A 12,670-nucleotide genomic window follows, 5' to 3' on the forward strand; every position below is an offset into this window, starting at 1 on the left:
GGAATTTGTGGCAAAAATCATTTACTACTATAAAAAATTTCTTCTATATTTTTTCGGGAAATGTAGAATCTGTTTTATTTACTTTTATTACAACATAAAAAAAAACAATTCACGACAACGCGTCACATTGCTTTATAAATCTAACTAAATGTCTTTCATTGCAGTAATACGTACTATGCTTATAATTATGATAATAAATAATTTTACATTTTACAAGTATCATTATTTAAAATTCAATAAGTTGACCTCATACATCTTATAAGTATGTTCATTTCTATCATAAAATATTAATGCCACAAGTGCAAGTAATACTGCAAAGACAGCAAAGGGAAAGCTCCGCACAAAACATTGCTTTTAGCTATGTATATGATATAAGATTATTATGATTGTGATTTTAAAAGAGCATTATTTTACATGGAAAGTGAAAGCAAACATTAATTATATTGCGCGATGAATGTTAGCGGAATTTTTGTAATCCCTTAAATTTTGTTACAACAGAATGGCCATTATGTTCACTCATTAATCATACGAAAGGTTTTGTGACGTTAACATAATTTATATAGTGTTGTTGTTGACTTTTTTATATTTATAAGGAAAAACACAGACATATTGAAAAGAAATGATTCCGATTTTTGAAATATGTATAAATACTAATCACGGTTCAGAACTGTTCACTATTTACGGGAGATAGTATGTAAGCAGACGGATAGCTCAATCGGTACAGCCGCAGTACTGTATTCCGAGGATACCGGCATATTTTTATAATCCTCCGTAATATTGAAATTTGACTTCGAATTTCTGATGGGTATAGAGAACAAAGTGAAATTAAACTCGGAGCTTATATGTATTGGGACTTCAACATATAGACATGATATACATGTATGTATAACGTCTCTCAAGTGCTGGGAGTTCAACGCCTATACAAGATATTTCTACAATGATATATGTATCATGCCCCTCAAGTGTTGGGATTTTAAGCCTAGACAATATATTTCTATAATGACCCTCAAGTGTTGGAAATTATATGTATAATGTCTCTTAAGTGTAGGGGTTTTTGTAATACACTATGTGTGTGTGCCTGTGTGTGTCAAATGAAGAGAAGGAATAATATCAATGCGTTGTAATATCATAGTGCATGGATTTCTTCTCAGTTTTTTATTAAATTGTTGTTGAAACGTTTTTTTTCTGGAGTAAGAGATATGCCGCAGATTGCCCTGATTAAAGAGGAAAAACAACAACAAAACAAACAACTCACACCCTTCAGCTACAAAAACTACAAAAAATCCCGTTTAAATTACCAGTGTGTCATGTAAATAATAAGATAGAATTGTACATACATGAACTAGTTCTTTATTTTGAATGTACTAAACTATCATCAGCAAACTTATATAGCGTTATAGACCGGCTTACGTGTTGAAACTTTCCACAGAAGAATTTTATTAACAGTTGACAATCATTGCCAATATAGTAGCTAACTATAATAAAATAAGCAATGTAAAATACTCATGCAAAACACACACATTATATGTAAAAATATCTACTGAATTCAGTTAAAGTCATTGTTTTAAATGTTGGTTCCATATTTGTTATATAAGTAACTCTAAGAAATAAAGAATTCGGTAATGCTGATTGTGATTTATCCATGTATCATCAAATATTATACAAAAACATTCATTTAATAACAAAATGTGAAACATTACACACAGTTATATATAATTCTGATTCATTGTTGTGACTTTAAGATATGTCTTGTCAAAATATGAATTTAAGAATACAAAGTGCAATACTTAATATGACAAAATACCATAGGCAATAACTCCAAAATTATGAAAAAAAAAAATAAATAAAAAAAGTTATTTTCCCTAATGAGAACTATCAATCTATAAGTTTCAAGTTTACACCCCTTATATTTCTTTTGTGTGCTCCTTAGAAAAAATGTGAAAAATCACAAAGGGTTAATACCTAAAAGAGTCATGGTTAAAACAGTGCACGATTTCCTTATTGATATTAATCATGCTTTGAAATTTTAGTTAAAACCTCTAATACTTTTTTGAATACATTAAGCTATTATAAAGTAAAAAAGGCAGTAAATCCAAAGTTATGGAATAAAAGAGTTTTGGTTCTTAGACACTCAATATTGCCAATATGTAATCTATCAATATATATAAAGCAAAAAAAATTCTATCTTTTCGAATTATGCCAAATACAAAAATATAAAAAAAATACATAAGGAAAAGAACTACTGTTTTTTTTTTATTTTATACTTTTGTAGTTATGCCCTATAAAATTAAGTAGGAAAATTAATAAAGAGTAAGTACTATAAAAATACCAGGTTTAACAATTCTTCTTTATATCTATCCATTGATGACTTTTCAAGTTGGTTTCTTTATTTCTTCTCGAATTATGTCCCATATAAATAATGCAGTGCAATAACTTGTGTAAGTTTTTGGCAAATGACTTTTTGCTAAGTTTTGTTTGCTCTAGCCGATTTGTGACGGACACCGGAAGGAGAGACAGACGGACATGCAAATATTCGGGGTATTTTGGCTTTTTCTTCGGCGTAATATATAATTTAGAAACATCCACAGGTGTGTTCATATGGCAGTTATCATAGAACCTTCAATGTAATCCTCAAGTTAAAGAAAGCGTATGCCATTAACAAGAAAACAATGGGAAGATGATAAAGCCAAATCTGAATGACATTGTATATTCCAAATTCTTTAACGGGGAATAATAAACGACGGTAAAAAATGAAGTCGTTTTAAATATCTACACGATGATCCACATGTAGCTATTAGATAATATTTTATAAGAAAAGAAATACAAAAAGAACAAACCGTAAATATTGCCATTAAATCTGTCATTTTATATGCCTCAGAATTGTTTGCTTTAAATCATCAATATTACAGGATCAAAGTTTTTTCTTCTAAGTGCACAAAACAAATATGAAAAATGCATGAAGATGTAAACGTCAGAGACAAGAACATTGAGACAACATCAAAAACATGACAAATAACTACCCTTTAAGTCTAAATATACTGTAAATATAAGTAGAAAACTATTATTAGTTAAGTTTTGCTTCTTATACTCATATTCTCATTCATGGTTTCTTTTTATCCAGCATTACTCTAACTTTTTCTCCGGAAGAATGCATTCCAACCGCAGCAAAAAGCTGTAAAAATCGATTTAATCGAATTGCCTTTTCTCCAACCTGTAGAAAAATAACAAAGATGAATAAGCTAGGTTTATGACGAATACAAAGCCAGATAATCATCATCATCAACAACAACAACAACAAAAGAGAACAAGATTCGGTTGAACCGAGTGATGCTCCCCGAGTAGGTTTTGGACACAGGAAAGTATACCTCTTGGATGTCAGAGTTATGTCCCTGAAAAAGTTCAAAGTGTACAAAGGAACAAAGGACAATAACTCCAAAATTAAGCAAGGCAGTTAAGGTTCTTTTGTGTTACACTTCTATTTAATAATATCAAACTACCTTCAAACCTCTTATGGTTTCAAAAGTATGTCTCGGACACAGTTCAAAGTGAAAAAATATAACTAATGGACAATAACTCCAAAATTAATCAAGGCAGAGTACAAGTTTTTTGCGCTTCATTTCTATTTAATGAAATCAATCTACCTACAAACCTCTAATGGTTTTAGAGCTATGTCTCGGACACAGTTCAAAGAGAAAAAACATAACAAAGGGCAATAACTCCAAAATAAGGCGAGGCAGGGTTATGGCACTTTTGCACTTCACTTATATTTAATGAGATCAATCTATCTATAAATTTTCATTTTGATATCTTTTATAATTTAAGAGTTTTGTCCCGGACAAAGTTTAAAGTGTAAAAATGAACAAAGGGCAATAATTCCAAAATAAGGCAAGGCATAGTTAAGTTTTTTTTGCATTGTTCTTCTATCCAATGATCTCTATCTACCTGCAGAGTTTCATGTTGATATCTCTTAAAGTTTTAGAGTTATGTCCGGGACAAGTTCAAAGTGTAAATATGAACAAAATGGAAATAATTCCAAATTAGGCAAAGCAGAGATATGTTCCTTAAGAACTGCGCTTTCACTTAATGAGATCTATCTACATACAAGTTTCATGTAGTTTTAGAGTTATGTCCCGCTCAAAGTTCAAAGTGCAAAAATAAACAAAGGACAATAACTCCAAAATTAGGCAAGATAGAGTTATTCTTCTTCAGCACTGTACTTTTCACAATGAGATATACCTACCTACAATTTCTCATGTTGATATCTCTTATAGTTTTAGAGTTATATTCCGGACAATCTTTAACGTGTAAAAATAAACAAAGGGCAATAACTCCAAAATAAGGCAAGATAGAGTAACGTACGATTCTTATGCACTGTCCATCTACTCAATGAGATATATCTACCCTCAAAGTTTCATGTTGATATCTCTTACAGTTTGAGAGTTATATGCCGCACAAAGTTCAAAGTGCAAAAATAAACAAAGGACAATAACTCCAAAATTAGGCAAGATAAAGGTATGCTTCTTCGGCACTGCACTTCCTCACAATGAGATATATCTACGTACAAAGTGTCATGTTGATATCTCTTATAGTTTTTGACTTATATTCCAGACAAAGTTCAAAGTGTAAAATAAACAAAGGGCAATAATTCCAAAATTGGGCAAGGCAAAGTAACTGTACTTGTGCACTGCACATCCACTCAATGAGATCTATCTAACTATAAAGTTTTATCTTGATATCTCTTATTGTTTTTAAGTTATGTCCCGACAAGAATAGCGGACGGACGGACGGACAAAGCGGCGACTATACGCTCACCCTTTGGGGAGCATAATGATAATGATATTATATAATGAAATTAATAATGATATTACTTTTAAATTCAGACCATGCTTATTGCAAATATAGAGACAGCACTAAATCTTACTATATCAAAGTCATTATCTTTATAACAAAAGTCAAAATGTTACATAGGTTCCCTACCTTTTTGCCGTTCCTGGTAAAAACAGCTGTAACAAGAGTAACACCCATCAACATAAATACATTTCGGTCTGCAGGACTAAAATGTAATTCAATGCATTCTGGTATTAATATATTTTAATGTCAACTTATATACATACATTGGTTATAGTTAAAAAATCTTGAAAAGTGGGGATTCCTCGACAACAGTACATTTTAAAGACGACAATTCTAGAGTATGTTTATGAGAGACAATTGAATTTGAAATAGGTTTACGTCCCTTGATTCGTAACTGTTATTTTAAAGTGTTGAAAACGATGGATACTCTCCAAGAGTAGCACACTAGGAGGAATAATTTGACAGTAAATGGCATTCAAGTTAGGAGCAGTCGAAATATCAATTCAAAATGCAAACTAGTTACACACGATTTCTGCACATATCAAACCCTCTTACTGTGTACTATAATTGAGAAAAAACGAAAAAATATTTAATAAACACACTAAAATGACAAAAGGTATCGTTCAATTAACCGACGTTACTTCTTTTCATTTCAGACAGGATTTTCTAGTGTTTACACAGCTGTTGAAATACGAAAGGTGGTGTTGGATTGAGATACGTAAGATGAGTCGTATGCTTTCAAGTGGCTACCTGTGACTAAAATGAGTACGCAAATGACGCCATTCCGCCCTTTTATTTAAAGTTTTATTGATAGATTACGATAAGATAATGTGTTCTCGTTATTTATTTTTGGACTATAAACTAGCTGCACCGTTAGAGACTTGCAGACCTGGCTGTCTTTTGACAATGAAGCGGAAATGAAAAAAAAAGATCAAAATTAAAGTATCGGGTTTGTTCAAGTTATAATTGTAAGACTCTTTTATTTGGATAAATGTTTTCGTCTTTAAATTAAAACAAACCTAGACATAAATTCTTGCACAGATATTTTTTTACCTTATGTCGGAATTAAATAGATAGCAGCCAATCTTGTCACCAACGAGACATTTTGGTCCAAATCTTTTGCCCTGGCCAAATTCGTGATAAAGACTGAAAGATACAACAGCACAAACATTATTATCATTATAAACACACAATAGAATATAAACCCGCAAAAACTGCAAAATTGCAGATGTTCAGCCTGTTTAAGGACGGTAGTGGTCTATAAATCTTTATTGTGACACTTTGGTGCAATGCCGAAATATCTAGATTAAGGAATGCGCGAGCACAATTTAAGAAAACAGTTAGCGGGGTAAAACAAAAGAGTCAGAGGTTATGAGGCATTGATCGGCTTTCCGCGACATATATGTAAAAACAACATATTATTTCAAAGGCAACAAAAGTACGCTGGCACTGCTTATATTTAATACATATAGAGATACTGCATATCAATGCAAAATTGTGTGTTACTATATGCTAGACTTGTAAATTGATGTCAAAAGAATATGTCCTTAAGTATACAGGGATAAAGACGCGTTAAAACCAGGTAATATCACATATACATGAATGACTTTACATTCGTTTATGTTAAAAAACCCTACATTGTTACAATGAGATCAAATGTCTTACTTGCCATCATCCGCATGATATCCTATTGACTTCTGTCCCCATCCCGGCTGCATATTGTCTGGGTAATTACTTGGTACCAAACCTATAGCTTATATAATAAACATGTGTAAAACAAATCATTATGGGTTTTCTGCATTGTCATTTTTCGCTGATAAACCCATAGGTCATTTTTACCTATTTGTTTCATTAATATTTTGGAAAAAGAGAATACTTGTATGTGAAATTATAAATTACATTTGATCGTTTAACACGTCAACTTCGAGATTTAAAGATTTTTTCGGTTTAATACAGTGTTTCTCATCTTTAGTTAATGTAAAAGCAAGCACTTAAATATTTTTTTCTAGCTAATCTTTAACTTTTCTTTGTAACAGAGGATTATGCACATAAATTCAAATATTTATTTATTTATCTTCATATTACCACGTCTAGTGTTTATAAAAAGTTGAAAAGAGATAAAGAATACGGTTTCTGTATGATATAAATGGGCCAATAAATTATGATCAGATCCTATATAACTTATTCTCATACCAATTGTTCCACGCCGGCCTAAACTTAATATCTCAATTTCGAAATATTTCCCATCCACCATTGCATTCTTGTCAACATACATTCCAACATCTCCGTCTCCATTGTCCACATAACTGCAATTATATTCGTTTTGTAATACTTTAATGCGACAAACATTTTTTCAATGCAGATAACGCATGATGCTAAGTATAATGATATCACTGTACGAGCAATTGATAGACCATAATTTCAATGTTTTGTTTTCCGAAAACATGATTATATTAATGTATTTGTATCATATAAAAAAATGTTTCATAATTTAATTGTCCAAAATATAATGATTTGATTATGACTAATTTTCCTAAAAGATATTTTATTTCTTTATAGAAATAAATATCTACTCAATTAATTAATATGATACCTGAGATATTGTCCCTCCACTTTAATATTTCTACATATCAACTGCCTGTCAAGCAACGGTTGTGGCTCAGCCTGCAAAATCATGATGTTTAATTCAATTAAGTTGTGGTGTAATCTATATCGAAAATTTAAACAAATATTTGTACTATTATATAAAAATTCCTTTTGCCGTTGCATGTTCATATGGGTATATATGCTTAAATATACCCGTATTCATTTTCAGTTGTTTACATGCATTAAACAATATCCCTTAAAGAAAAAGATAACACAAATATGAACATAATATTAACCCGTATTCGAGTTATTGAAAGGTAAAACATGATTTTCTCTGAAGAGAAAGTAACTAAGAGATGTTTATAACTGTAAAAACATAAAGAAAAAGATCTGCTTTGCACAATGGTGATATTTTTGACAGCCCTGATTAGATTTTGATCAGTTTCGTCGTTTACTGGGCTACAAAGTAACGGTCTTAATAAAACTACTGGAATATATGAAAGACTTTTAGTGTAGATCAACATTTCTTCGAACGTAACGTATGAAACGATACTTGATTAAAGGCAATCAAAGTTTAAAACGTACTCAACGGGAATTATTTGGGTTTTTTTTCATAATTTGGTTTGGAGACAAACCAAATATTAACAACTCAATATGCTATCGTTCTATCAAAACGTTTTGAAGCAAATGTAAAGTATACCAGAGAAATATTTGTGGTATAACTATATATGTTTAATGTGGTAACAAGAAAATCGAATTTTGATTAATAATTCACCGTGTATTTATGTTCTAGAAAACAAAAACAGATCAGTCATTTGACCTAAGCAGTATCCAACGGCAAACAATTATATGTGTGTTGTTATTTTAATGTGCATATCAAACATATGTTCAAACCTTTATTTCCACAAAAAGCCAATGTTCACTTACAGCTATAATTTGATGAATTCCTTTGAGTTCGAATTTTTAGAAACTATATCGAAATCCGCAGCACTGTTTCCACAACATTTTTAAAATTGTCTTTGTATACAAATAAGGTAAACTTATACGTTATTTGATATGTTGTTTTTATGATTGATTTTGGTATTTAATCATCTAAATTAAACAGTTTATGGTCAACTCTAGAGAACAATCGTATGCGTAGACCAACAATTTTAAAGGGATAAATTACCAGCAAAATTCATACGAAATATCTTATCCTGAGTTGTTACTGACCGGGCGTATTTTGAAATGCCAATTAAAATGATATATTATACGAACTCACCTTACTTGCTGAAAGTTTAAATGACTGCAACGTTTTGAAAGCTTGATCTTCTTTAACCTCTTGTTGATCTGAAATTTTAATTTTTAAAAGTATAAGAATATCATTAGGTGACAATTAAAGAGGTTGGGTACTTGCTCTGAAAGAAAATATCTATGTGTATAGATAATTATTATTAAAAAGAGTAACTGTTATATATTGATATAATGTTATATTAAGCAATGTAAAGAGGATCAAAATACGTATCAAAATATAAGCTTAAAAATGTCTAGAAACATTTTTCATTTATGTTGAGTATTTATTGCTTCAAAAATAGTACAACGCCATCAAGTACGTCTAATGTCATCAATAAAGCCCTTAATGAAAACAAGCGCCTTTCAATGATCTAATAAACAAAATGATAAAGCTGCGTTTTTCATGAACACAGACTGGAATAAAAAAAAAATCCGGAAACAAAGTGATCCCTCAGAAGTATTAATCACTGAGTCTGTACATGAGGAATACTGAGAAAGTGCAACATCCCTCACACCCCATAGCACAGGCTTGAGCGGTACTCACTTCTCAACACTTAATTATGTTGGCATCAATGTTCCCGAAAGACCAGAAAATATAGTTCATTTTTTCAACATTAAATGAAATATTAATGAAAATGAAATATACAAATCAGATTGAGCAGATTAAAAAAAAACAACAGAATTTATGTTCTTTCTTACGCACTAGAATTATGCAAAGCACAATTTAAAAACGATTTGTGCACTTAACAAATAAACTTAAGGTGTTTACTACACTCTCATATACAATAATCACGAGTTTTGTTACTATTTTCAAAAGAAGGGATCAAAATACTTTATCTTTTAAAATCAATAAATAGTCCTTTCTCTGTTTGTAAAAGGGTACAAATGTATTGTTAGAATAAATACACAGTTAGTCATAAAAATAAGTAAAACTTCTTGTAAATTGGGAACTTTATTACATGTCTCCAAGTTCTTAATGTCAATATTGCATGAGAAAAAACAAATTTGACAACTATATTTAATAATCAGTTGCTATGTCGTGTCGTTGATGAATATTAAGCATGAAGAAAAATGACAAAAAATAAACAAATAATATATTTCAACAAATTATATATTTCAACTTGTAATAGAGATAAATAATAAACAGAATCACCAAAGTACGCTCAAAACGGCAAAATCGAAACAGTTTCAGGCTACCGTCCACGCCCTGGCAAAACGGAACATTTAAACATTTAATGAATTATTTCCTTATGGATAAACATTAATAAAACATATAGTACTATTAAATTGCACATACTTTGCATAAAATGTAATATATCAATAGCTTTGAGATAAGCAGTAAAACATTTAAGTTGTGTTTTTATTACAAGTATACAAATTTAATAATTCTGCCATGCATAAAGAAATTAAAACACAATCTAACCAAGAGTGACAATTGAAGTAAAAAGAAATCTACTTGAGATAGAAAACGCTCAGATACAAGTACTGTATTCAAAATATATATCTTATAAGACGAGGAAGATAGTTCCATAGTGTACAGTCTTTGAAAGCAAATGCCTTTTCGCCAGACACCGTAACTCTTTATAATGTCACACCTTTTTGAAATCAAACATGAAAAGGTCTGACTGATATTTGTAAAATCAAGCTACGTTATAAACATGGTTTTTATTTAAAATAAAAACATTGATTCTTATTTACCTTTTACACCCTTCTCATTGTCTTTCTGAAGTTTCCCAAGTTGACCAATGCTTGCTAATGTTCCAGATAGCTTGGTATCTCTTTTGAACTCGTAACAGTCGATAATGTTTCTGGTTTTGATGTCATCAAGCTGTTTTCTCAGCTGATCCAGTCTAGGTTTTTTTGATACTGAACAAACAAAGAGCTGACTTGGACTCCTAACCTTTGACTTGAATAAATCAGACATATCATTGAGATCATTAATCAAGCTTTCAGTTTCGTCTGCTAACTTTGTCATACTCAAGTTATCTTTAGCTTTAATGCATTCGCCTTCCTTAAGCATACGATCTGATAAGTTGTTGACTTTTGAAATCATCTCCTCCCGGAACATATTAACTTCCTGTTTGAACTTTTCATTGATATCATCAATTTGAACTATATTGTTCTTAACAGAGGAAAGCACTTGCTCAGCTTCAACCTTGCATATTCCCGGTTCTTTAGTTAAAGACTTGAACTCTGCTGTGCCTTGAATTTCTTCAGCCTTATCAAGAATATAGTCTACCTTACATGACCTATGACCTATGACCATACAATCTCCGCAACCAACTTGCTTGTGCTGTGCACAATAAAACTTTACTGGTTCATTCAAGTGTTGCTCGCATTTCTCAAATTCACTTGAACTTTCTCTCCGTGTTATTTCCTCATTACAATCAATTAAAGTGTGATCTCGATTTAGCTTATACTTTTTGTGTGCATTAAAACAACTGGAACACATATATTCTTCACAGTCCGTACAAAATCCATCCGCTTGAGTAACGTTTTCACTTTCTTCACAAGGTTTGCAAGAAAAATGATATAATTCCCTCCTTCCTGGAACCTCCATGTCCGAAAAGTTACATGCAGTAGCAATGTGCTTACTAACTGTTGGCTAGATTATAATGCTCACATTAAGTGTTCGTTGTGTAAAGAACGAAATGTATTTAGGCGATAAACACTTAAACAGCATACTTTATACTGTGTTATTACTCACACGGTTTAACACACGATACAGTTTAAGATAACGACCAGATAAACATATTTTTATTGTATATTGTTAAATGACCAGCGATTGGTTAAAAAGAGGGAAAACCAAATATTAAATAAGATGTTAAGTACAAGAATTATTTAAGAACCTAAGACTTGATTTCTTTAAAAACGAGATTTTAGGATAGTCTATAGGGTATTTTTTTCCAAACACTTTCAATAATTTGGATATTTTGTGTGTATGTGTGTGTAAGTGACGGGGAATGAAGTTTATTGTTCATAAAATTTCTTAAGGGTGAAATCTCAAACGAGGTTTTTATTATTATATACGCTTATGAAAAATTCAATATACTTGTTCGGTTAAGTGGCAAAATAAGATAATTGCACGTGTTTGAAATAAAAGAAAACAAACTTGATTTCAAGACAATTCAATGAGATTTTTATCATGGTTAAAACTTTTTCAACATGCTGATTGTGTTTGTAAAATACCAACTAAACGGGTGAATGCGGTCATATTAGTTTAAATTATGAAAAGTTATCATAAAAAATAACTTCTATATACATGTTTTAGTTAAAAAACAAACAAAAATAGTTTTTTTACAATTATGATATAATGTTTGATGAAGCTTTTAACATTTCATTGTTTAAATTTGCATAGGCTGTTACATTGATAAAATTGTTTTCCGCTGAGCAAAGCATCTATAGTCATAATCGATAACTGATTTATATATTGATAAATTTTTTTTGGGTACTTTATTACTTATATTACGTATCAAAGCTGATTATTTCATTAAATGATTATACTTATTTTATGAGGTCTTCCTCCACCAGTAAAGCTGGAACGTCGCGATATGACATAGATACTGTGTCGATGTGACGTAAAACCCAATCAAACAAACATACTTATTTCATAATAAAAATACTCAGCATTTACATTGTTATAAGCACATTTATCGATCGTTACAGTTCTCTCCTATCAAAGGTGCTGGTCGCATTGATTTGACACTTAAAATATAATACACTGCCGGTATGACTATTCTAAATAAAGGTCAAACAACAAAATCGTTTGACATCATCAATAGACAATGTTATTTCTATATGTCGATTGATAGAAAAAAGTTATAAAAGTTATAAGTATTTGATTGTTCGAAAATTGTGTTAACATTGCAATGGGGCACAAAACATTAGAAAACATTAGAATAATGTTGACAAAACTACTAACATGCATTGTGCTTCCATCATATCATAAGTTATTACGGCT

At 30.8% G+C, this 12,670-nt stretch overlaps 1 protein-coding gene across 1 annotated transcript; it reads right to left on the bottom strand.

Moving 5' to 3' along the window:
- Window positions 1-1,334: 1,334 nt before the first annotated feature.
- Window positions 1,335-11,353, bottom strand: LOC132756307 (uncharacterized). The gene is made up of 8 exons (XM_060747342.1): window positions 10,408-11,353; window positions 8,699-8,766; window positions 7,445-7,515; window positions 7,045-7,157; window positions 6,517-6,604; window positions 5,905-5,997; window positions 4,978-5,053; window positions 1,335-3,211 (listed from the first exon to the last, which is right to left on the bottom strand). Exons 1-8 carry the CDS (start codon window positions 11,267-11,269, stop codon window positions 3,101-3,103), a joined length of 1,482 nt encoding a protein of 493 aa, XP_060603325.1. The 5' UTR covers window positions 11,270-11,353; the 3' UTR covers window positions 1,335-3,100.
- Between the last annotated feature and the right edge of the window lie 1,317 nt (window positions 11,354-12,670).

The sequence above is a fragment of the Ruditapes philippinarum genome, unplaced genomic scaffold, assembly GCF_026571515.1.
Source record: "Ruditapes philippinarum isolate M1 unplaced genomic scaffold, ASM2657151v2 ctg6853_1_1_1_1, whole genome shotgun sequence".
Taxonomy (NCBI): domain Eukaryota; kingdom Metazoa; phylum Mollusca; class Bivalvia; order Venerida; family Veneridae; genus Ruditapes; species Ruditapes philippinarum.